The sequence below is a fragment of the Heloderma suspectum genome, chromosome 4, assembly GCF_057233095.1.
Source record: "Heloderma suspectum isolate Gila_16-S chromosome 4, 16-S_ref, whole genome shotgun sequence".
In the NCBI taxonomy this organism is placed as follows: domain Eukaryota; kingdom Metazoa; phylum Chordata; class Lepidosauria; order Squamata; family Helodermatidae; genus Heloderma; species Heloderma suspectum.
In genome coordinates this window covers 283,430,735-283,455,151 of record NC_139461.1, presented here as the reverse complement: position 1 = coordinate 283,455,151, position 24,417 = coordinate 283,430,735, and the positions used below count along the sequence as shown (strand labels likewise).

General features: G+C 43.2%; 1 protein-coding gene across 4 annotated transcripts in view; it reads right to left on the bottom strand.

The window, feature by feature from the left end:
• EYA2 (EYA transcriptional coactivator and phosphatase 2) overlaps window positions 1-24,417 on the bottom strand; it is a 203,797-nt gene that overhangs the window by 125,348 nt on the left and 54,032 nt on the right. For 3 of the 4 annotated variants that reach the window (XM_084854031.1, XM_084854032.1, XM_084854030.1), the window contains exon 2: window positions 6,451-6,569. In XM_084854031.1, coding sequence (XP_084710157.1) covers window positions 6,451-6,559 — 109 coding nt within the window. In that variant the 5' untranslated portion in view covers window positions 6,560-6,569. Of the gene's footprint in view, window positions 1-6,450; window positions 6,570-18,953; window positions 18,983-24,417 lie in introns of those variants that run through there. The other variant, XM_084854033.1, reaches the window with a different exon arrangement.

Below are 24,417 nucleotides of genomic sequence, written 5' to 3'. Positions count from 1 at the left end.
AAAGATGGCAAGGACCTAACAGAAGCAGAAGAGATCAAGAAAAGGTGGCAAGAATATACGGAAGATCTGCATAGGAAGGATAAAATATCAGGGATAGATTTGACGGTGTGGTCAGTGAGCTAGAGCCAGACATCCTGAAGAGTGAGGTTGAATGGGCCTTAAGAAGCATTGCTAATAACAAGGAGATACTGTCAGGAGATGACAGTATCCCAGCTGAACTGTTTAAAATCTTGCAAGGTGATGCTGTCAAGGTGATGCATGCCATATGCCAGCAAATTTGGAAAAAACAAGAATGGCCAACAGACTGGAAAAAATCAACTTATATCCCCATACCAAAAAAGGGAAGCACCAAAGAATGTTCAAACTATCGAACAGTGGCACTTATTTCACATGCCTGTAAGGTAATGCTCAAGATCTTGCAAGGTAGACTCCAGCAATTCATGGAACGAGAATTGCCAGATGTACAAGCTGGGTTTAGAAAAGGCAGAGGAACTCGAGACCAAATTGCCAATATCTGCTGCATAATGGAGAAAGCCAGGGAGTTTCAGAAAAACATCTATTTCTGTTTTATTGACTATTCTAAAGCCTTTGACTGTGTGGATCATCACAAATTGTGGCAAGTTCTTGGTGGTATGGGGATACCAAGTCATCTTGTCTGCCTCCTGAGGAATCTGTATAACGACCAAGTAGCAACGGTAAGAACAGACCACGGAACAACGGACTGGTTTAAGATTGGGAAAGGATACTCTCACCCTACCTATTGTATACTCTCACCCTACCTATTCAACCTGTATGCAGAACACATCATGCGACGTGCTGGGCTTGATGAAGCCAAGGCTGGAGTAAAATCGTTGGAAGAAACATTAACAATCTCAGATATGCAGATGATACCACTTTGATGGCTGAAAGCGAGGAGGAGCTGAGGAACCTAATGACGAAGGTGAAAGAAGAAAGTGCAAAAGCTGGGTTGCAGTTAAACCTAAAAAACCCCAAGATTATGGCAACCAGCTTGATTGATAACTGGCAAATAGAGGGACAAAACGTGGAGGCAGTGACAGACTTTGTCTTTCTAGGCGCAAAGATTACTGCAGACGCTGACTGCAGCCAGGAAATGAGAAGATGTTTACTTCTTGGGAGGACAGCAATGACAAATCTTGATAAAATAGTGAAGAGCAGAGACATCACACTGACAATAAAGGTCTGCATAGTTCAAGAAATGGTATTCCCCGTAGTAACCTATGGCTGCGAGAGCTGGACCATAAGGAAGGCTGAGTGAAGGAAGATAGATGCTTTTGAACTGTGGTGCTGGAGGAAAATTCTGAGAGTGCCTTGGACTGCAAGAAGATCAAACCAGTCCATCCTCCAGGAAATAAAGCCAGACTGTTCACTTGAGGGAATATTAAAGGCAAAACTGAAGTACTTTGGCCACAAAATGAGAAGACAGGATACCTTGGAGAAGATGCTGATGCTAGGGAAAGTGGAAGGCAAAAGGAAGAGGGGCCGACCAAGGGCAAGGTGGATGGATGATATTCTGGAGGTGACGGGCTCGACCTTGGGGGAGCTGGGGGTGGTGACGGCCGACAGGAAGCTCTGGCGTGGGCTGGTCCATAAAGTCATGAAGAGTCGGAAGCGACTGACCGAATAAACAACAACAATGATTTTCTTTTAAAATAGTAGAAATAGAATAACTGATCTCATTAGCCTAGACAGATCACCTCTCTTCAGATATTTCCTCCCCAGTCATTACTCCATTTAGTTTTCGGTCTGATTGTTTTTCTTTACCATCTCAGTCTTCCTTTAATATTCATAGTACCTTTCAGAAACTTTAATTTCAACAAATTCATTTTTCAAAAAGTTAAGTTCCTATTTACTCCATATTGTCTTCTCATCTGTAGTACAAAGTGCCTTATTTGAAAATATTGGAACAGAGGCCTATTATTATGTCCCACAGATTCACAGATTTCACCCACCATATTGAGCTCTCTATTTATGTTTAAAACAAAAACAAAAAAACTACAATCCTGTTACAGCCAAACTTTCCCCACAATTCCAAATTCTCAACTAGCATTATCTTAAATTCTTTGTTTAAACACCTGCCCTCCCCAGAATTATAGATATTTCTGAGCACAATTAATTTAACTTTTTCCCACTTCAATAGCAACTATCCACTGCTGAAAATATTATTTTCACCTTTCCCTTTCATAAATGAAAGGCCACCTTTCCCTTTCATTTATTTGACTTGTACCCTGCCTTTGAATCAAGAAAAATGGCACTCAATGTGGCTAAAACAAGGTGTGCAATGGCACCTCCAATTTGTACTGTTCTTGCAATTTCAAGGTACTTGGAATTAATCTAAAAATCATACTGCCACTGCTATAATTCACAAGATGAAATAGTTTATTTGGGAACATTCATTCCTCTATTCAAAATACCAACATTCACACACGAATGCTGACAATCCCATGCCATATTACAAACTACTTTTGAAAATTCCCTGCAGGCTGCTCTTGAAGACGGTTTCGAAACTGCAGTTAGTACAAAATAGGACAGCTGATTACTAGTTGGATTATGAAACATGTCTCTCCAAATGTCCTAGCTCCTAGTATATGTACAGGCTCAAGGTGCTGTTTTGTTTTGTTTTTACTTTTAAAACTATAAGGGTACAATCCCATGCATGTTTTAACAGAAAAAAAGTCCTACAACTCCCAGCATTCCCCAGCAAGCATGACTGGCTAGGGAATGCTGGGAGCTGTAGGACTTTTTTTTCTGTCTAAACAGACATAAGGAAAGGCTGTGCTGAATTAGACTAAACACTTACTAGTTTAGCCTTCTATTTCCATAGTGGCCAACCACACAAACCCATCCAGTTATTAAGATCTTCCTTAGAGGCCCTGCTCAGGGTCCCTCATTTGTGGAAACTCCACAATAAGGCACCACAACTGAAACAGATCTAACTCTGGAAGACTGTCCTTGAGGGAGGCTCTCTTAGTTCAGGGTCTGATGCTGTTTTGGTGCCAGGCAAATCATTTTTTATGCAACCAGGACTGTTCAATCTGTATTTGTCTGTATTGTTTTTATTTGCTTCTCCAGTTTTATTTTTTTATATGACGGATAACTGTTTTATTATTTTATTATGTTCAACCTGTATCAAGTACTCTGAAGAATGGTATAAACATTAAATAGATTTTTTAAAATATTATTTTCGTGACCCAGCACTTTCAGTTCGTGGCCAGCAGTTGCACAAATAGTGTATATATGGAAATCAAATAGAGATATAACACCAGTCTCCAGTGGTGCAGCTAGGTCATTTCATACCCCGGATGTAATGGACTTATGGGGGGCGGGAGCCAAACTTTAGACTGCCATGTGTATTACGTCAGTTGTGAAGCACACTTCTCTCTCTTTCAACAGCCATTCCATGCTTTACAACTTCTTCTACATTCCCGATATATTAGAGTTAAAGCAAACATGCCCGTTTGCCAACACTGGTTAAGCAAAAAAAAAACACCCCAAACTCTTGAGTATGTAGAGTTTCACACTTTAAACTCACTTAAGGGAGCAATTCCATGGCCTCTAGACAGTGTCTGGGTGGCCATAGGATATTTTGGATTCCCGGACCCAAGGATGGAGACAGTGCTCCGACCTCGGAGGGGGGAATCCTCGCTCCAACCCCCTCCCTCTCCTCCTTGCAGCCAGCATGGAGAGAACCATGTCGGTTTCCTCTCTGAAGTCGGCAACACGAACTCAGAGAGGAGGTAAATGGGGCGTTCTGGTGGATGGGGAGGGGAGGAGACAGGAAAGGCTGGGATATGACCTATCCCATAGCCTCTCTAGCCTCTCTCCCTCCGAAATGCCCCAGCATGACAGGCAAAAAAGCCCATCTAGCAAAAACGCAGAGTAGGATGATGGGGAGGTGACCCGCCACGCCTCCTGCTCTGCACTGGATGATTGTAAGTGTCCAAAATCAGAGGCTTACAATAATTGAGGGTGAAATAATAAGATTGCACCCTAAGTCACTTAAATCATAGAGACATATGATGACTATCAGAGTAAAATAGTGTTTGCTTCTGCTGTCCTGCTTCTGCTGTTCTGCTTCTGCTGGTAAGCACATTTACATGGGAATAAGCACCATTTTGTTGCAGAAAAGGTTAATATATTTTTAAGTGAAAATAACAAAACAAGCACCAGTAACCATGTACATTCTCATCCGTCCGCCCCTGACTATGTTTTCGTTGTTGTTGTTGTTAAAATAAAAACAAAGGGTGCTGCAACAAGCAGAATCAGACCCGGTGGACTTCGGCATGCCCATGCTGGCCCAAGTGCTCAAGCCTGGCCTATTTGTCACTGCCCCACCATCAGGTGGCCATTTGGGGTTCTACGTGGTCTTCAGTCCTGAGGTCCACCCCTACCTGCACTACTGTCTCAGACACCCAACTTTGGCACCTCCTGTTGGAGGCACAGCTTCTCCAGCTCACATATGGGTGGCCGACAGGGCTTGCCAGGGGCCATATTGGCAATTCACAAACCCTGCCTGGCCAGAGTTGCTCTGAGTTACACAAACCCCAGGAAGGATCATGCCTGTGGTTTCTACTAAGTCATAAATGCCTTACAAAGACATTAGAGAAGTTGCAGGTAAAGGGTTAATTGGCTCTAGTTAATAAGCTAGTCTCTTCTGCCAGCTTGGCTTTAACAGGAAGATTGTTGGGGCCCTAACCGCAGCAAACAATAGCTGGAATTGTACTAGCAAAAACTAGTTCAGCGGCATCATTTGCCAATAATTTTAAAAACAGATTTAAACATTCCTTCTTCTTTCCCCGCCCCCATTCTTTTTCATACTGTCCAAGTGAAGATGGGAACTGGGGAAAGGCAGATAAGTTTCCATCCCCTAACCTCAAGTACCAAAAGAATGTGTCCTTAGTACCTGCCAAGCATGAAACTTCAGACCACAGATTTGAAGGAGGGAAGTGTGTGTGTGTGTGTGTGTGTGTGTGAGAGAGAGAGAGAGAGAGAGAGAAATAAGTGCTCAGCTATGATAACAACATTGTCAGCATCTGCTTGCTGAACTTTTTAAAAGGCACACTAAAGCAGCAGCCCTCCAAGATTTCACAGATAAAACAGGTATCACTCCAAAGATCACTGTTTGAACATCCCCCTGCTCCTGAAGGACTAAAGACAGTGTATAATAAGTGTGTATATAGGATTGTGTCATCTCACAATGGACAAACATATTCAGAAACATTTTACAAATAGGAAAGGCAGTAACAGGCGCAGATGATAATGACGAAGCACACCAGCATTTTGTATCTATGTGCATGCAATTACATGCGTGTGCATTACAGTCAAGATGCTCTCTCTCTCACATGCGCACACGCACACACACCAATTCAGAAATTTAAATCTTAAGACTTGAAGTGAGGGAGATGAAATCAGAAGAAACCTACTTGAGTTTCTGTGTGTGTGTGTGTGTGTGTGTGTGTGAGAATGTTAACTGCTTAAAAAAAAAAAAGCATACCCAGCACCTCCTCAAAATAAAAGTTAGGGACAGCATTTAATATAGAAAGGAAATGGTCTTATATGCACCAGCTGTCCCTAGTTACAAGGGATGGTGCATATTTTCTCATCCTTTAACCAGGGGAAAGGGTAAGAAAATATGCACCATCCCTTGTAAATAGGGACAGCTGGTGCATATAAAGTCCAGGGCCCATTTAGGGCCAAAATGCAATCTTAAGACTATTTCCTTTCTATGTTCAGGAACCTATAAGCCAATGCTGATATTAAATACACAAATTGGACAGCTGGGAGAAAATGATCGCAAGCCGCTGTGCTATCGGAAGAGTCCACATCTCACACGTGCAGCCAAGAAAGCTCCTTGAAGCTTCTCTATCAACTGCTCAAAGCTAACTATTCTGACATTAAAAACCCTTCTTCAGCCATTTTCTGCTTCTTTCCCAATAGGTACTTCAAAAAGGGACAAGCAAACAAAAGTAACACTGAAAATAGCCCGTACTGGACCCATGGTATCACAACCCCAGTGCTGTTAACCCTGAGTAGTAGCATCATTGCAGTGTCTTGCACAGAGTTTCTTCCCTGAGCTTGCTACCTGATATTCTTTAAACAGGAAATGCTGAGAAAAGTGGGGGGAGGGGGAATTGAACCTGGAGCCTCCTGCATGCAAAGCTTGGATTCCCAGCACCAAGCTCCAGCACCTCCCAAATATCGTCCTCATCTAAAAAAAGGAATCATGCAACTGGAAATAATCACTACAGTACCGATACAACCAATAAGAAATAATTACGTTTGCTTGATGCATTTAAGCGAAACGCTCCGAAGTCCTAATTCATACAAACGTAGGCCACATGCCTGGTTGTCCTGCTTTTTCCAGCATCTACATACACACCCGCGGCTAGGCGTCTAAAGTTAATAAACCATAAACAAGAATTGTCAGCTTACCTTCTATGTCATCTGGAATCGTGGCATAAGTGTTAGAAAGGTTAAGCTTCTGAATGTCAGGGTGTTCTCTATTTACAGTCAAGCTGGGTGATGTCACTAGATCTAGCATTTCCTTATACCTGGAGGAAAATGGGCGGGGGGGGGGAGAGATAATTTATTCATTAATTATGCACACTTACTAATGATTCCACCTTTTTTCCCTAGGAGTACAAATATTAAAGCTGATTACCTAAACCCAGGCTTCATATAAATTCTACATAAACAACATTCATGAAAAAGTTTTCATCAAAGGGAAAATGCTGAATTAAAAACCAAGCATTTGTTTCCCTTGGAGATTACACCCATCTGATTAAATGTTTTCCTGTTCATCCTGGATTTTGCCATAAGAAGATTACATTTATATACAGTATTTCTTAAAATGCCATGAAGAACTAGCAACATATTGTAGTATTACCATCACCTTCTGATACCAGCAGTAACATCGGAGAAGGCTGTGAGTTACAGAAACGTCTGGAACAAGATTGGAAGTATCACAAAGTTGTGGGGGATTTAAAGGGAGGAAGCTACTAGATAGGATAGTCCAAGTTAACCCTAATGGTGGCAATCCTGCATGCAGTTTGCTTAAATATCATTGAAGCTGATGGAAGTGGCCCTAACCTTTTGCAGGATTCCTGCCAAAAGCATTAGATTTTCCCACACTGAAAAACTTTAGGTTTCTGGGATCGGGGTCTTGATGGCAAATCAAACAGAAAAGACTTCTAAACTTGCCCAATTTGGCATCTTCATATATTCTTTACGAGGCGTAACTCAAGTCTTCAGATTAAACTTCCAAACACACCAGCACCCTAGTCGACAACTAGATTTGCTTGTCAGTGCGCTATGAGGAACAGGTAGGGAGCAACGCACCAGGGTACCACTGTATTTCTGCAAGGGCACAATCTGTGCATGTTTAGAAAGAAAAAAAGTCCCGCAACTCCCAGCATTCTTCAGAAAGCACGACGGGCTGGGGAATGCTTTTTTTCTGCCTAAACATAGGATTGCGCCCTAGGTGGGTTCACTGAACTCTCATGGTCATAGCCACTGCTCTCTCCATAAATGCTTTTTCTCTCTCTAAGTTAATAAATGGGGTCCAGATGTTACCCAGTATACTTGATAGCTGGATTTGGACTGGGGACCACCAGTTGTGATCACTGCACTAGCACCAAACACTTTATGAAACTATTATTGAGACATTTGGTTAAATCTATAGACCCTGAATTGATTTATCCATTTTAGTTATCCAGCTTAGCATTTCTTTTTGCATAACAACTATTACATATGAAAGCCTCTAAATCCAACCTATGGATATAGCCCAGAAATCTGTACTAGTACGAGAGAAAAGGTAGGGCGCCTTTAATGAAATCCACAAGCTTCCCCCCAAATTCCCACCAATTTTAGCCAAATCATGTCCCCTGTAATCATGGCTTTCTAAATATAGTAGCTAACAGGGTCATTCCAAAAGATAGTGGACAGGCCTTCTCTGGTCTCTCTGTAATTTGAACACTGACGGGTAAATTTTATGTAATACACGTACATCCTGATTTAAAAACTGTCAGTAAATATCCTGTAATCATGGGATCTTCCCAAACTACTTTTAATATTCATTGCTTGACATTTGCAAAATGTCAGGTTGTGCTGGTCATTCAAGTATTTTTTTTAAAGCTCTGATGAAAGGGATCAGTGCAAGGTTCAACGGGACACTGCCTGCTACATCAACAACATGCAGGTGGTTTAGTATGGAATAAAGGATTTACCGATGACAGCAAACAGGAACAGCAAATATGCTTCCTACTAGATCCCTGCAAAAAAATCTCATTTAAGTTCTGAGCATTGAAGATACCAATATGGTTGTGTAGAAAATTCCGGAAACAAATTGCAAGGTTGTCTTTCTTATTTACTAGAAATGGGCCAATAAAATTTCAGTGGTGGTGTGTTTTGGAGTAATGGTGACGTTGTGCATTTGAAGATGGGGGGGGGAGTTGCAGCCCTCCTCCCCACCGCATGACCTGGCCCAAGTCCCACACACTGGGCCAGTCTGCATGTAATGACAAGCTACCATGGCTGAATTTCCCCACGGGGCTTCTTGTCATGTTGACGGCCTCCATTTTTTATTTTAGAGCCTCCGCTGGGGGGAGGGGCGTTGTAGCTTGTTATGACGTGCAAACCCATACAGGATAGGTTGTTGGGGTGGTTGACAAGCCACCCGGAGCCTATGGGCTGTTTTAGGGTTGCGCATGACTTGTCAACGACCCCAACATCACCAGTTTGCATTTAACAACTAGCTATGGTGTTCCTCCCCCTGCGGCTCTTAATATTCAAAATAGCAGCTGCCGCTGCAATGGGAAGCCCCGCGGGGAAACTACGTGCGAAGCAGGTCTCTGCCTGTTATGCCAGACTTGCTGCCTAGTACGGTTCGGATGAACACCAGTATATTGTGGGCTGCAGCACAAACCTTGGGGTGCTTCCTAGACATTTATTGTGCAATTGCAGAGCCTCATTCACAGAAGTTCCCAGGGTTTCAGGCAACATTGTCTTCGATTTGCAGCCCTCTTGAGTTTTCCCACCACTTCTTCCATCTTTTTACTTACCAGAAAAAAAATCCATTAAGGAAGAAAAGATAGAATAGCTGCAAAATGCCTTTTAATTGTTAGCACTAGGAGCCCTCCATCTGGAGGCACCCTTGCTTGCTTTAGCATCATGCTGTTGTCGTCCACAGACCCATAATTTCTATACAATTAGGCCTCTGCATGAAACAGCTGCCTCCATGTTTTATATTATGTGCATGGTGGATGGGAAGGGCACATGCCTCATTCTCCACCACAAACTAGGCCTATGTTTTTAATCTGTAGTGTAGTACCCCAAACGGCAACTGAGGTTCTATTCAAAAAGGTAGCCAGGGATGAATTTCTGATGAAGGAAAGTGCAGACGCTCAAGTATGTCTGGGAGGGCATATGCACTGCCCTGGAAAACCTGTTCTGCACACCCTGGCCAAATCTCAGAAATACACTGCATTTTTGTACTTATTCAGTGATGAAGAGCAGCCACTCTGCATATGCTAAAAGGCACTCCACATTTTACTCCACATTTTTCAGGCTGAGGTCTGGCACTTAAAGCAGGCTTCATAGCCGAGTCTCCAATGAAGACTGGACAGTATTTTCTTTTTCAACAGAGCCCTGCAGTAACTCTCCCCATCACCACACGCAAACAAAATAAATAAACTCTGTCGTGGATCTCTGCTTTGCGCTACCAAATGTACCAGAGTCCACTGCAGTGACAGAGATGGGCCAAATACAGGCTGCACAGGAAAAGATGTAGACAGGCATTGTCTCCCCCAGCCCCACTTTCTTTTTCACAGCTGTACAGAGCAGATTGCACCATTTGTTAGCCCTGTCGTCACTCCACGTCCCCCGGGGCTACAGCATTAAGGCAAAAGCATGACTGTGCTTTTAGAAGAGTGCTCCACAGAAGTGTCAGGGAGCAGAACTTAGGAGATGACAGCTGGGCAGTAGGGGAAGTAGCAGAGGGGAGGAGAGCAACTTCAAAAGGCTCCCACTGCTGCTAACGGATTAAAAGCATATGGAAGGTTCCAAGTCAGGGCCTGAACCAGCTCACCTTTCTATTTACCCCTGTGTGCTTTTGTTCAGCTACCTAAGCTGCAAACAACTACCTATAGTCAGAGATAAAGATCTAACATTCAGAAGCAGAAAGGTAACAGATGGCATGGTAACAGCCATGGAGAATGCAGGGAGAGGGAGAGCAAGTTAGCAAGAACTGCTTGGGAGAGAAGCCCTCCGATTTTGCAATCCCTAAACCAGACAAACAGACTGAGCCTCCACTTTCTGCTACATGCAATCAGAGAGGCACTAATGGTTGTTCCTGTTACTTAAGAATAAGGCCTGATCACTACAGGATGAGTGAGGCAGGCTGTGGGGCCTTTCCCCATACAAGCTTTCCACACATGCCATGTCAAGTTGAACTGAAGTTTCCATGTGCACATGCACTGACCAGTCAGTGTAGATGATACTCAGCTAGATCGTGTGTGTGTGTGAGAATATTAACAGGGCCGTTAACAGGGCAAATCATTGAACAGACTGCGTACAGGTGTAACAAGATCTAGAGACGCTTTGAATAAATGGGGTTATCCGGTGATCTCTGCCCTATGAGACTGCCGAGACTTGCAGACAACAACACTTATGTATACTTGTCCTTTGTGCCCTGACCAATGTACACATGAGGACCTTATGACAGCGCGACAGAACGCAATTAATGTTGCTAGTTTGGGGGCAAGATTTGTCTAATTTCTATATATTTTAACTTCTACATTTTATATTTTTAATGTTATGTGTTATAGTATGTTTTTTAATTGTGATGCTTCTGACACGAATAAATAAATAACAAGGCCGTGACTGATAGGCTGACAGCCCAACATTACTAAATGTATGGTCAGTCAAAGTAGAGGTGACTCTAATCACATTTCTAAATCATATGCTTGCAACTGGGCATATTTTTTGCTTACAAAAAAAGCTGTGAAGCGAAGAACTGGGGGTTGGACTTGATGGTCTTATAGGCCCCTTCCAACCCTACTATTCTATGATTCTGTGAATACAGATTTGGACCATGGAATTGGAGAGGGCTGTTAACACTTCCCCTATGCTGTTTTCCTGCTAAAAATCCCCCTCCTCAAAGCTGCCCTGATTTAGCAGGGTGGAAGGGGTATCCCCATCCCTCTGTACCATGGTACAAATCTTTGTGGTAAAGTTAGTGCTTCACAGTTCTTACAAACAAACCATTGTATGACAGAAATTCTATGCTTGCTCACTTGGAAGTAAGCCCTGTTGAGCTCAATGGAGCTTCCAAGTAAGTGTTCACAGGTGTGCAGTTTAAGTGTAAGGGCTCCTTCACACTGGGCTTTTATCCTGCGATTGAGATGGCTCCTTCACGGAAATTTGCAGGCTCTTTACATGATGCCGCAATCATCCGAGGCATCTCTTGCAAAGGAACCCTTTGTTCCGTTTTTAAATAGATCTCAGATAATAAGCTATCAAATTACCCCATTGTGTTCCATTTCAGTTCCCTCCATGAAAATCGTTAAAGCGGCAAGAAGAGGAGCAAGATCAATGAAAGATAATGGAAGATTCAGCTACAGGGGGAAGGGGTAGGGGAGAAGGAAGCACGTGAAAAAGGGAGTCAATGTGATCCTGCATTTAAATGGAAGCAGAAAGCCCCATTTTAAATGCAGGATTTCAGGCTGGTGTAGAGATGCCCTAAGTCAGCCCAAATGCATTAATCAGACACTCAGTGTTCCTTCTTACAATCCCTCCACTCCCAAATCTATAGGCACACAATGCAGTAAAATAATGCCAGTGACTGACTATGGAATTAAACAAGGAAGCATTAAAATGACCACCACATTCTGCCTCCAATGATGTTTCTTTGATGGATACCTTATCAGGAATGCTGCCATATGTGGGCAGAGCAGTAGACACAAGGTAAAAAAAAATACTGGGGTGGCTGTTGGGTGCCTTGAAATTATAAGATTCCAATGTGAAATCAGAGATCTATTAGCAGAATCAGACACACTGATGAAATGCTGTGACTGAGAATAATCAGTCAAAGCCTGAATTTCGATGATTTCAGTCAACATGAAAATTAACACTAAGCAGGCAGAAGTTACATAAATTTAAAGTGGCAGGTATGAGCACATCCCATTGCAAACAATTATGTCTGCAGTTAATTGAATTCAGATGCACTTTGCTATCTAGTTTCATTTAGATGCACTAAGCTACATAATTTATATGCAAGTACAACGTTATTAGCCTCTGGCTCTAGAATGTATTGGGGTACCTTGTCCCAGGTCACACAGAGTCAACAGCAGAACTGGAAATTAAACCCAAGAGCCCCAAACTTTGTGCCTCCCCACAAACATTTTTCATTTAAATGCTACAATAGCAAAACTTTGCAGGACTAGCAAAACATCCTCTCATGTCATCGTTAAAGGTCATCTTGCGAATAAATAAAAGGAGCTTTTATTTGCCACACAGTAAATCATTTGAGTTCTACTAATACATGCCCAGATTCTTTCATATATTGCAGGGGTGGGGAACATGTGGGGTTGGACTGCAACTCCCGTCAGCCCCGCCAGGACACCCATAGTGAGGAATGATGGGAGTTGCAGTCCAACAACTTCTGGAGGACCACATGTTCCCCATCCCGGATATATTGCAATCCAGATCAAGGTGACTTGTGGTGCAACTGCTGTTATTGACCACTCCAAAGAACACTGCTGCGGCCATTACACGCGGCACTGTACTGGAATACAGAAGCTGGACTGAACAGGCCCCAAGTCCCAACCACGCATACGTAGAGCTCTTGTGAATTTAACTGCTCCCTCAGCAAATATTTAGCACACAAAGCTTTCCCATTACTCCATCTCCGTGCATGGAAAAACCTTCACCTATGGAATTCCAGCCTGTTCTGCAACTATTTCCAGCAAAGGATCCCTGCAAGGCAAACCTTCCAGGTCACCCATCTGGCTGCAGCCTGAGTCAACCTAATATTCACATGGTAGCTACAATACCATTTGATGGTACCTGTACCTGTAGAAGACAGTGAGTCACCAGATGGTGCCCTATAAGAAAAGCACAGTCTTTCTACTAGTGATGTCAGAGAATTCCGCCACGGATCTCGGGGAGGCCGAATGCCAGCGCATTCGGCCCCCCAAAATCGGTGGCGGAACGGTCTGCCACCCCCCCGCCCCCCGCCCGGGACGGGACTTACCTTGGGTGGATCTTCCTGGCGGCGGCAGCTCCAGCGGCGGTTCGGCGGCGGCGGTTCGGCGGCGGCGGCCGGTCTTCCGACCGGCAGCCACCGCCACCATTTCTAGTTAAAAAACCAAAAAAACATGTTAGGCTACGTAAAGATTTACGTAGCCTATCACAGCTAGATTTTAAAAAAACACCGTGATAGGCTACGTAAATGTTTACGTAGCCTATCACGGCTGATTTAAAAGAAAAGAAAAAAACGCGCGTATGCAAATGGCGGCGCCCATGGGCGCCGCCATTTGCGTACGCGCGGTTTTTTTTCTTTTAAATCAGCCGTGATAGGCTCCGTAAACATTTACGTAGCCTATCATGGCTGACTGCAGGGACGCAAACGGCGGCGGCTACAGCCGCCGCCATTTGCATCCCTGCTAGCCAGTGGCCGGATGTCCGGCCACTGGCGGAGCCGGCCGGCAGCTCCACAGAATCCCTGCAGAGCACAGCCAGCCAGCTGGCCAGGATTCGGGGGGGAGGGATGGAGTGCCTCCCCCCCAGCCAGAATTTCGGGGGGAGGGACGGAGCACCTCCCCCCCCCACGAATGTCACCCTTCGAAAAGGTAAGTGACTTTCATACATCCCTACTTTCTACACCCTCCCAATGCTTGTTTAGTGCTGCATCCCAAAAGGATTTTTGCTTTTCAGGTGTTTGGTACCAGAATTAATGCAGTTCTCAGTGCTGAGACACGATTATCTTTTTACTAACCTAGAATCCCAAATACACTCTGCTTACATTACTTTCCAAATTTGTTTATACATGTAGTAATGTTTTTAATTCCAGTTCAACAATATTTTATATAGTTTAGATATCAATTTCCTTTCACTGTCTGATTTAAATGAGTTCCTACAAGTGTAGTACAGACTGGTAATAATTTACCTTTTTAAATGCCAGAGTTGCAAGCATTCAAAAAGGGCAGGACACCTGAGCAAGGTGAGGGTGGGTATCTAGGGTGGTTTACAAAACACCTTGAAACCCTAGAACAAGCATGGGTTTCAGGGTAGTTTGTAAACCACCCCCGACACCCACCCTCACCAGGTTCAGATGTTACAGCAACCCACACCAGGCAAGGCTAATTATGCTAATTAGGTGGCTTGCGACCAGTGCATGCAGGCGGGGAAAATATGTCATGGTGGCTTATTTTCCCTTCATGATTGTGCTAACCCAGTCTTTGTGGGTACCACAGCCATAGATGCAAAATGTGTCCTCCCTGCAAAAAAGTTTAACATGCATGGGATTACCCTTGCTGGATTGGGGTGCAAAGGCATTTAGTTTCATCCAATGAAATCAGTTGTTCTGTATCCCAATGCCTCACAATGGCCAATTCCCAATGTAAATTTCTTGAGATGATGGGAGTTGTTATTCAAAACATCTGAAGAGCACCAGGTTGGGGAAGGCTGTCCTAAACAACACGATTGACAGGAGTGCTAACATTTTCCACTTTCATACATAAACCACCTTGAACGATGGATCTCTGTAACACCTGAAAAGCAAAAGAGTTAGGTCCATCAACGACATATGTAATTGAGAGCAATGGTCTATTCCTCCCCATCCACCACCCTATTTTTCACATTAATAATAATGTAAAATTTAGGCTTGAGACAGATCTAAGACCTGAAAGTAGCTGAAAGAGGAATCACTGCCAAAGGTGCAGAGATCTATCCCATTTTCACCCCTGGTAAAGCAAGTTTGGAGGGGGTTTGTTTTGTTTCAAAATCTAACAAACAAACAAAAAAAGATGACAGTAGGACAAAAGAAATGTGCGTGTACACCAGCCTTCCCCAGTTGGACTACAACTCCCAGTATCCCCCTGCCTCTTTCAAACTACATTTAATTCTCTTAAAATGGACAGCATTCTCCAACCTCAGCTGCAGGCATCACGATCAATCACAAGGCAAATAATACAATGGATTTTCTGAGTGGTACACAGGGCCTGGATCACAGGTAACGAGAAAAGGCACCATGGGTGAATTTCCCCACAGGGTTTGTTGTTTATTTATTTATTTATATTTATTTATTATTAAATTTATTAATCGCCCATCTGGCTGGTCACCCAGCCACTCTGGGCGATGTAGAACATACAATAAAACAGTTTAAAACAATAAAATTCTACAATAAAAACATTTTCTAAAATACCCTAACCCACCCCAAATGCCTGCCTGAACAGCCACGTTTTTAATGGATGATGGAAGCGCATGATGTTGCGGTGGTGGCTGCCACTTTGAATTTTCAGGGTACAGCGGGGCACGCCATAGCTTCTTGTCATGTGCGAACCCAGCGAGGGTGGGCTGTAGGGGTGGTTGGCAAGCCACCTGTAACTAGGGATGTACAGACTGTGTAAAATCCACTCTGTCTCTGTTTCGCATATTGTCAGGTGCCTTTTGTTCCATCATGCATTCACAGACAGATTCAAAATTTTTGTTGTTGTGTGGAAAAAAACGCAAATAATTCCATAAGAGGGTTCGCAACAATTTATATAATTCACCTTAGTACATAACATCTAGTGTACTGTCTCCCATTCCATTCAACTTTTCCCCATGCATATTTACCAGTCTCAGCAGAAACTTGAATATTTTCCTAAGAATAAATATGCATAAATTTCAGGAAAGTAAAAAAAAAAAAAAGGATCCACAAGGCCATGGGCTCCGCACAGCAGTTGGTCCACAGCAGATTCTGCAGGTCAGATTCTTAGAAATCCGAGCTCATTTTAGTCTGTCTCAAATTTCCCCAGCATCCATACATGTAACCCTAAAATAGCCCACAGGTTCTGGGTGGTTTGTCAACCACCCTAACAACCCATTGTCACCTGGTTCGTACATAATGAGAAGCTGCAGCGGCAGTTTGATTGCCAACCACAGGGTGTCGTGAACCAGGTCAGAGTTGGAGAGGGTGTTGAAGGCTGTCCAATCCCATGCTTGATGCAGGAATTTCAAAGCTAAAACATCCCCAATATTTTGCTGTCCAGAATCTACTTAAAGACCTCCAGCAAGGTTAGCTCCCCCCAAGTAATTGGTTCCATCAGCAGAAAAATTTGTTGAATCTGCCCATTTGTTAAGACTACATGTTGACTGGATGAACATCAGGAAGAGATTTTTAGCTTTTATTTCATTAAAAAAACCCAAATCAACAAAATGTCATATGTGAATTTGGAACCACACTTTCCATTTAAGTCTGTGCATTGGGAGCCATGATCCCCAACAAAGATGAGAGGTACCCATAGCATCTCAAATAAGGAACAGATTCAGTCTTGCTATTTCCCCCCAGTAATTTTGAATGGAAAAGGAAGCCAAGTTAAACATTTTAAAACCCTCAAATTCATAGCCTTGGATATACAATAGCTAACATACTGTGTTTCTTTGCAAGACTACCTCAAATTTACATCACCAGGTGTCAGTTCTTAAGACTATGGCCCCCAAATACTAAGCTGCATGCTTGACTCAGTAGATTAATCAAGTAAAGCTTCATTTGATTGATCAGTGGAGGCAACTTTATGATGCCACTTTGGCTCAGTTTATTACTGTACTAGAAAATGCTACTGTCTTGACAGAGACTAAATACTGTAGAAGCTGGAATAACGCTAGGCTAACAATCCTACACCCACTTACTAGGGAGTAAGCCCTACTGAACTCAATGGGACTTACTTCTGAATAGGTATGTATAGGGTTGCGCTCTAGGTCTTCCTAACCGGCTAATGTGCCAGTAGTTTTGCTTTGGTTCAGTTCAGAATAGGGAAATTGGAGGCAGCTATTTTTTTTTACAAAAAGTAAAATTTTTGACTTGCTAATCTGCTTCTAATCACTTCACTTACTAGTTCCACCCCCTACACCTCCCTAAACAAAACTAGAAAGAATCACACACTGGATATTTATTTGCTTTTTTACGGAATAAACAATGGTTTAAACAAGTGCAACAATTTACCAGAAATGATTGAGTTATATTATCTGGAGAATGTCCTTTTAAGTGGGCAAAAAAAAAGAGAAAAAAAAGAAAAAAATATTATTTAAAAAGCTGTTCCTTAACATGTACTTCTTGAGCATTCACCAAATTCTTCTTCAACAAAAAGACAAAAAATACCAGATGGAATATCCCATTATGAATGAATAATGGTAATGCTGACATGAGCCAGCATGACAATGCGGCAGCTAAAAAAGGCTAATACAATTCTAGGCTCCATCAACAGCAGCATAATGTCCATAAGAAGTAATGATGCTTTGGTCAGACTTGTGTCCAGGTCTGAGCACCGTAGTTTAAGGAGGATATTGACAAACTGGAACATGTCCAGACAACGGCAGCAAAGATGGTGAGGCACTGTCAGGGTGGAAACTGAGCCCATAGAGCCCCAGAGCAGTTCTGATTCTGAGGAGGAACAGCAATCTGTGGGAGAGGAGCTCGCTCATCTCTCACAAGCACAGCAGCTGGCAGAGATTCCTCCTGCCAGCATTCCTGGGATAGATAGTGACCCTGGCAGTGAGAGAGCGCTGGAGGGGGGCTTGCTGGACGCTCGACGCAGACGTAGGGAGCGACGACAGATGGAGGGCGCAGAAAGGCGTAGCGCTCATTTGGCGCACAGACAATGGTTGCATCCCAAGGACCCAAGGGAAAGAGGGAGGATCTCCCCCTAGCCCATATGTTCAGGGTCTTCCCGTGGTTCTCCTTCAAACAGGGACCAACTGCCTTACCTGGAGCTTAGGCTATTCTGCTATCTTTCCCCAGTGCTGTTCCTTGCTTAGTGGCTAGTGATTAGTATCTGAAAGAGTCATAAAGTAATAAAGGAATAAAGCCTTGGAAAGAATCCTCATCGTCTGTGTCCTGAGTGGCTATTGGAGGGGACTGCAAGAGGCAGCTAGGGCGCTCCTGACAGGCACCTGGAGACCAAGTCCTATGAGGAAAGTCTTCATAGATGTTATGTATGCTTAGCCTTGAGCAGAGACAATTAAGAGGCGACAAGATAGCCATCTTCAAATAGGGAAACTGTCACAAAGATGGAGCAAATTTGTTCTCTGTTGCTCCAGAGGGTAGGTCCCAAACCAACTGATGCAAATGGCAAGAAAGGAGATTTTGACTAAAGATTAGGGAGAACTTCCTTATGATACGAGCTGGGTCAGAAGAGAGTGGTCTCTCCTTAGAAGTTGTCAGAGGCTGAATGGATGCCTATCAGAGATGGTGCAACAGTGGATTTCCTGCACTGGCAGGAGGTTGGACTAGATGACCTTTGAGGACCCTTCCAACTCTGTGATCCTATGAAAAATAAGTTAAAATTAAACTTGAAAGAAGGCTAAGACAGGTACTGCAGTAGAAAGGAGCAAGAGGAAAAGCCCTCTCCACTTTCAACCTTAGCACCAATTCTACAAAGACTGGGCTTATGTCTAGATTGGGAGACTGAAGGACAGTGTGCACACATGATAACCTTTCAAAGACTAGGAGGCAGTATTGTACAGCTGTCACTGTCCACAGTACATACATTCACTTTTTCTGATCAAACTGGTTTAATTTAATTTTTATTATTTATTATTTTAATGAGAGAACTTGTGCAGTGTAGTGGTTAGAAGGCTGGACTAAGGCAGGGGAGACCTGGGTTCAAATCCCTAGTCAACCATGAAACTCTCTGGATGAGCTTAGGCCAGTCTCATTCTCTCTCAGCATAACCTACCTCAGAGGGTTGTTGTGAGGTTCCACGTATGCCACCTTGAAGAAAAGGCAGAATATAAATAAATGTAAGTAATAAATATTCAAACATTTATACCCTGCCCCTTCCATCATTTGATCCCAAAGGCAACTTACATAAAACCACAAAATATCAATTATAGCAATAAAAGAAGATTTCTGTAGGGCTTTTAGCAGTATTTGAGGATTGGGGGGAGGGGGCAAAAATAGCCCCAGCAGCACAACCAGCTCTGCTGCAATCGATGTGCATATACAATCCCAGGTACCTCTCAGCTGCAAAAGAGGAACAGGGCAGTTCATTCATTCATTTGTTCTTTTATTTCCTTCTCAAGTAGGTAAAAGATGTGTGCATGATAAGCACCATCATTTAGCTTTTAACAAAGAAAAATGGCACCCCCAACATCACTGGTGATGAGCAGCATACTTGTAACCTTCTTTCCTGCCCCCTCCACATGCTGAGAGCATTTAAAAAAATTTCCTATGTATTTTTAGGAGGTAAAGGATGTAAACATGAAGGGACACACACTGGCAGACATGACAAAATTATAACCATTGCAAACCAGTGGAATATAGGAAGGCAACTACCTTAGACATGACATCAGTCCATCTAGCTCAGTACTTACGCTAGCCTTCTCCCAGCTGGTGTTTGACAGCAACTCCCATGATTCCTAGCCAGCATGGCTACTGGCTGGGAATTATGGGAGTTGCAGTCCAACATATATAGAAGGCACTAAGTTGGGGAAGGCTGGTCTACACCAAGGATGGGCAATCTGTTTGTTCGACTACAACTCCTATCATCCCTAACCCTGGCCATGCTGGCTGGGACTGATGGGGATTGGAGTCCAGCAATATCTGGAGAGCCACAGGTTGCCCATTCCTGGTCTACACAGTGACTGGCAGTCGCTCTCGAGAGTTTCAGATAGGGTTCTTTCCCAGCTGTACCTGCAGATGCCTGCAACTGAACCTGAGACCTTTTGCATGCAAAGCATATTCTCTACCACTGAGCTAGAACTCTTCCATTACACACAGCAAATACATCTGCCATGCAAAGCATGAATTGGCCAGCAAGTCATTCTGTAGAAGCTGTGGTTTTCTTTAAAAACAAAAGCAAAAAACACCCCTACTCCCAACATGGAGTAAATGCTCCTTTTGCAAGACTGTCAGTTTATCATAGACTGCAAAATGATTTTTTTCCAAGGTGACCCTCCGGGCACAGTTCCACAGACTGTTTATACTCCTGAGCACTAGCTGTCTACTGCTGACATGACCAAACGTAAAGCTCCATCAGATTTTTGGATTTGATAACTCCTTTGTTAATACTATGTTCAGGCCTCAGGGTACACAGTAGATTCTGATTCTCTTAAGCCTCCAATAAGCCAGATACTACAATAGTAAGAAAGGGGAGGAGGAAGAAACAGAAAACACATAAAACATGGAGTGGTAGTCATAATAGTAATAGCACTATTACGTAATAAATACAACAGGCCAGTAAAAAAAGTTGAGAAAAGAATAGTAAAATTAAGCAGAGTAAATTATTGTTCAGTCGTTCAGTCATGTCCGACTCTTCGTGACCCCATGGACCATAGCACGCCAGGCCTTCCTGTCCTGCGCTCTCTCCCGGAGCATGCTCAAGTTCATATTCATTGCATCCGTGATGCTATCTAGCCATCTCATCCTCTGCCGTCCCCTTCTCCTTTTGCCTTCAGTCTTTCCCAGCATCAGGGTCTTTTCCAGAGAGTTTTCTCTTCGCATTAGGTGGCCAAAATATTGGAGCTTCAGCTTCAGTATCTGTCCTTCCAATGAGCACTCAGGGTTGATTTCCTTTAGGATTGACTGATTTGACCTCCTTGCAGTCCAGGGGACTCATAAGAGTCTTCTCCAGCACCACAGTTCGAAAGCATCAATTCTTCGGTGCTCAGCCTTCCTTATAGTCCAGCTCTCGCAGCCATACATTACTACTGGGAAAACCATAGCTTTGATTAGACGGACCTTTGTTGGCAAGGTGATATCTCTGCTTCTTACTATGTTGTCTAGATTTGCCATAGCTTTCCTCCCAAGGAGCAAGCATCTTTTAATTTCATGGCTACAGTCACTGTCTGCGGTGATCTTGGAGCCCAAGAAAGTAAAATCTGTCACTGCTTCCATTTCTTCCCCTTCTATATGCCAGGAAGTGATGGGCCTGATGCCATGATCTTCGTTTTTTTAATGTTGAGTTTCAAACCAGCTTTTGCGCTCTCCACTTTCACCCTCAACAAGAGGCTCTTGAGATCCTCTTCGCTTTCTGCCATTAGGGTGGTATCGTCTGCATATTGGAGGTTGTTGATAATTCTCCCAGCAATCTTAATTCTGACCTCTGATTCATCCAACCCGGCATTTCTCATGATGTACTCTGCATATAAGTTAAATAAGCAGGATGACAATATGCAGCCTTGTCGTACGCCTTTCCCAATTTTGAACCAATCGGTTGTTCCATGTCTGGTTCTTACGGTTGCTTCTTGACCCTCGTACAGGTTTCTCAGGAGACAGGTAAGGTGGTCTGGTACTCCCATCACTTGAAGAATTTGCCACAGTTTGTTGTGATCCACACAATCAAAGGCTTTAGCGTAGTCAATGAAGCAGAAATAGACGTTTTTCTGGCATTCTCTTGCTTTCTCCATGATGCAGCGAATGTTGGCAATTTGATCTCTAGTTCCTCTGCCTCTTCGAAACCCAGCTTGTACTTCCGGTAGTTCTCGGTTCGCATACTGCTGAAGCCTAGCTTGTACGATTTTGAGCATCACCTTGCTGGCATGTGAAATGAGCGCAATTGTGCAGTAGTTTGAACACTCTTTGGCGTTGCCCTTCTTTGGAATTGGAATGTAAACTGACCTTTTCCAGTCTTGCGGCCATTGTTGAGTGTTCCAAATTTGTTGGCATATTGAATGCAGCACTTTAACAGCATCATCTTTTAGGATTTTAAATAGCTCAGCTGGAAGACTGTCATCTCCGCTAGCTTTGTTGTTACTAATGCTTCCTAAGGCCCACTTGACTTCACTCTCGAGGATGTCCAGCTCAAGTTCAGTGACCGCACTATCACGGCTATCAGGGACATTCAGATCTTTCCTGTATAGTTCTTCTGTGTATTCTTTCCACCTCTTCTTAATCTCATCTGCTTCTGTTAGGTCCTTGCCTTCTTTGTCTTTGATCATGCCCGTCTTTGCACAAAACGTTCCCTTGAGATCTCCGATTTTCTTGAAGAGATCTCTAGTCTTTCCCATTCTGTTGTTTTCCTCGATTTCTTTGCATTGTTCATTTAAGAAGGCCTTCTTGTCTCTCCTTGCTATTCTCTGGAACTCTGCATTCAGTTGGATATATCTTCCCCTTTCTCCCTTGCTTTTCGCTTCCCTTCTTTCCTCAGCTACTTGTAAAGCCTCATCAGACAGCCACTTGGCTTTCTTGCATTTCTTTTTCTTTGGGATGGATTTCGTTGCTGCCTCCTGAACAATGTTACAGACCTCCGTCCATAGTTCCTCAGGCACTCTGTCTATCAGGTCTAATCCCTGAAATCTATTCCTCACCTCCACTGTATATTCATAAGGGATATGATTTAGGTCATACCTGAATGGTTTAGTGCTTTTCCCTATGTTCTTCAATTTCAGCCGAAATTTTGCAAGAAGAAGCTCATGATCTGAGCCACAGTCAGCTCCAGGTCTTGTTTTTACTGACTGTATAGAGCTTCTCCATCTTTGGCTGCAAAGGACATAATCAATCTGATTTCGATATTAACCATCTGGTGATGTCCATGTGTAGAGTCGCCTCTTGTTCTGTTGGAAAAGAGTGTTCGCTATGATCAGCGTGTTCTCTTGGCAAAACTCTATTAGCTTTTGTCCTGCTTCATTTTGTACACCAAGGCCATGCCTGCCTCTTATCCCGGTGATTTCTTGACTTCCTACTTTAGCATTCCAATCCCCTATGATGAAGAGGACATCTTTTTTTGGTGTTAGTTCTAGAAGGTGTTGTAGGTCTTCATAGAACCGATCAACTTCAGCTCTTTGGCATCAGTGGTTGGGGCATAGACTTGAATTACTGTGATGTTGAATGGTTTGCCTTGGATTCGTACTGAGATCATTCTATCGTTTTTGAGATTGTACCCCAGTACTGCTTTTCCCACCCTTCTGTTGACTATGAGTGCTACTCCATTTCTTCTAAGGGATTCTTGCCCACAGTAGTAGATATGATGGTCACCTGAATTAAATTCGCCCATGCCTGTCCATTTTAGTTCGCTGATTCCCAAGATGTCGATGTTCAATCTTGCCATCTCATGTTTGACCACCTCCAGCTTACCTTGATTCATTGATCTGACATTCCAGGTTCCTAAACAATATTGTTCTTTACAGCATCGGATTTTCTTTTGACCACCAGACACATCCACAGCTGAGTGTCCTTTCGGGTTTGGCCCAGCCGCTTCACTCTTTCTGGCGCTACTTGGAAATACCCTCTGCTCTTCCCCAGTAGTATACTGGACACCTTCCGACCTGACCTGAGGGGCTCATCTTCCAGCGTCATCTCTTTTAGCCTTGTGATACGTTCCATGGGGTTTTCTTGGCAAGAATACTGGAGTGGGTTGCCATTTCCTTCTCCAGTGGACCACATTTTGTCAGAAATCTCTGCCATGACCTGTCCATCTTGGGTGGCCCTGCACGGCATAGCTTATGGCTTCACTGAGTTACGCAAGCCCCTTCGCCACAACAAGGCAGTGATCCATTAAGGGGAGTAAATTATTACTGATGACAAAATTGAACAGAAGTGAAGGACACCATGTCTGTGACCATCTTGAAAAAAAAATCTGAATGCTAGAACTACAAGAAGAAATTAGTCTCATTTCTTTTCTCTAAAAACTACGCTTAGTAATTCAGTCAACAACAAAAATGATGGTCACATTTCTGGTGTTAGACTCATAATGGTTTTATGATTATGTTTTTAATGCGATTGATGTGAACTACTCTAGTAATGTATTTGTTTTTTATTTGGAAGGTGGCAGAGAAATATTTTAAAGAAACAGCAGATATAATTCCGACATCTTCGTGTAGCAGCTTAGGGGTAAAATACAACATATGTCCTACTTAGAGTAGACCCACTGAAATGAATGGAATTTAAGTCAGTCATGACTAACTGAAGTCCCATTCATTTCAACTGATCTACTCTAAGTAGGACTTATATTGGATTATACCCTAGGGTTTGGTTTTGTTTTCTTGCACACTGTACATTGGTAAGCCTTATACATTCTTCTTCCTTCTGCTCCCTGCTTCAAAACATGGCCTTTTGTTCCCTTTCTTCAGACCTGATCTAGAAACAGCAGTTTATCTTGCCTGAAAAACTGAACATCTGGCTGGCAATATTTTGTAAATTCTTATGCTTTTCCCAGGTCTTCAGGATCAGCACTGCTTCAGCCCTACTAAAGAAAGCAGAAA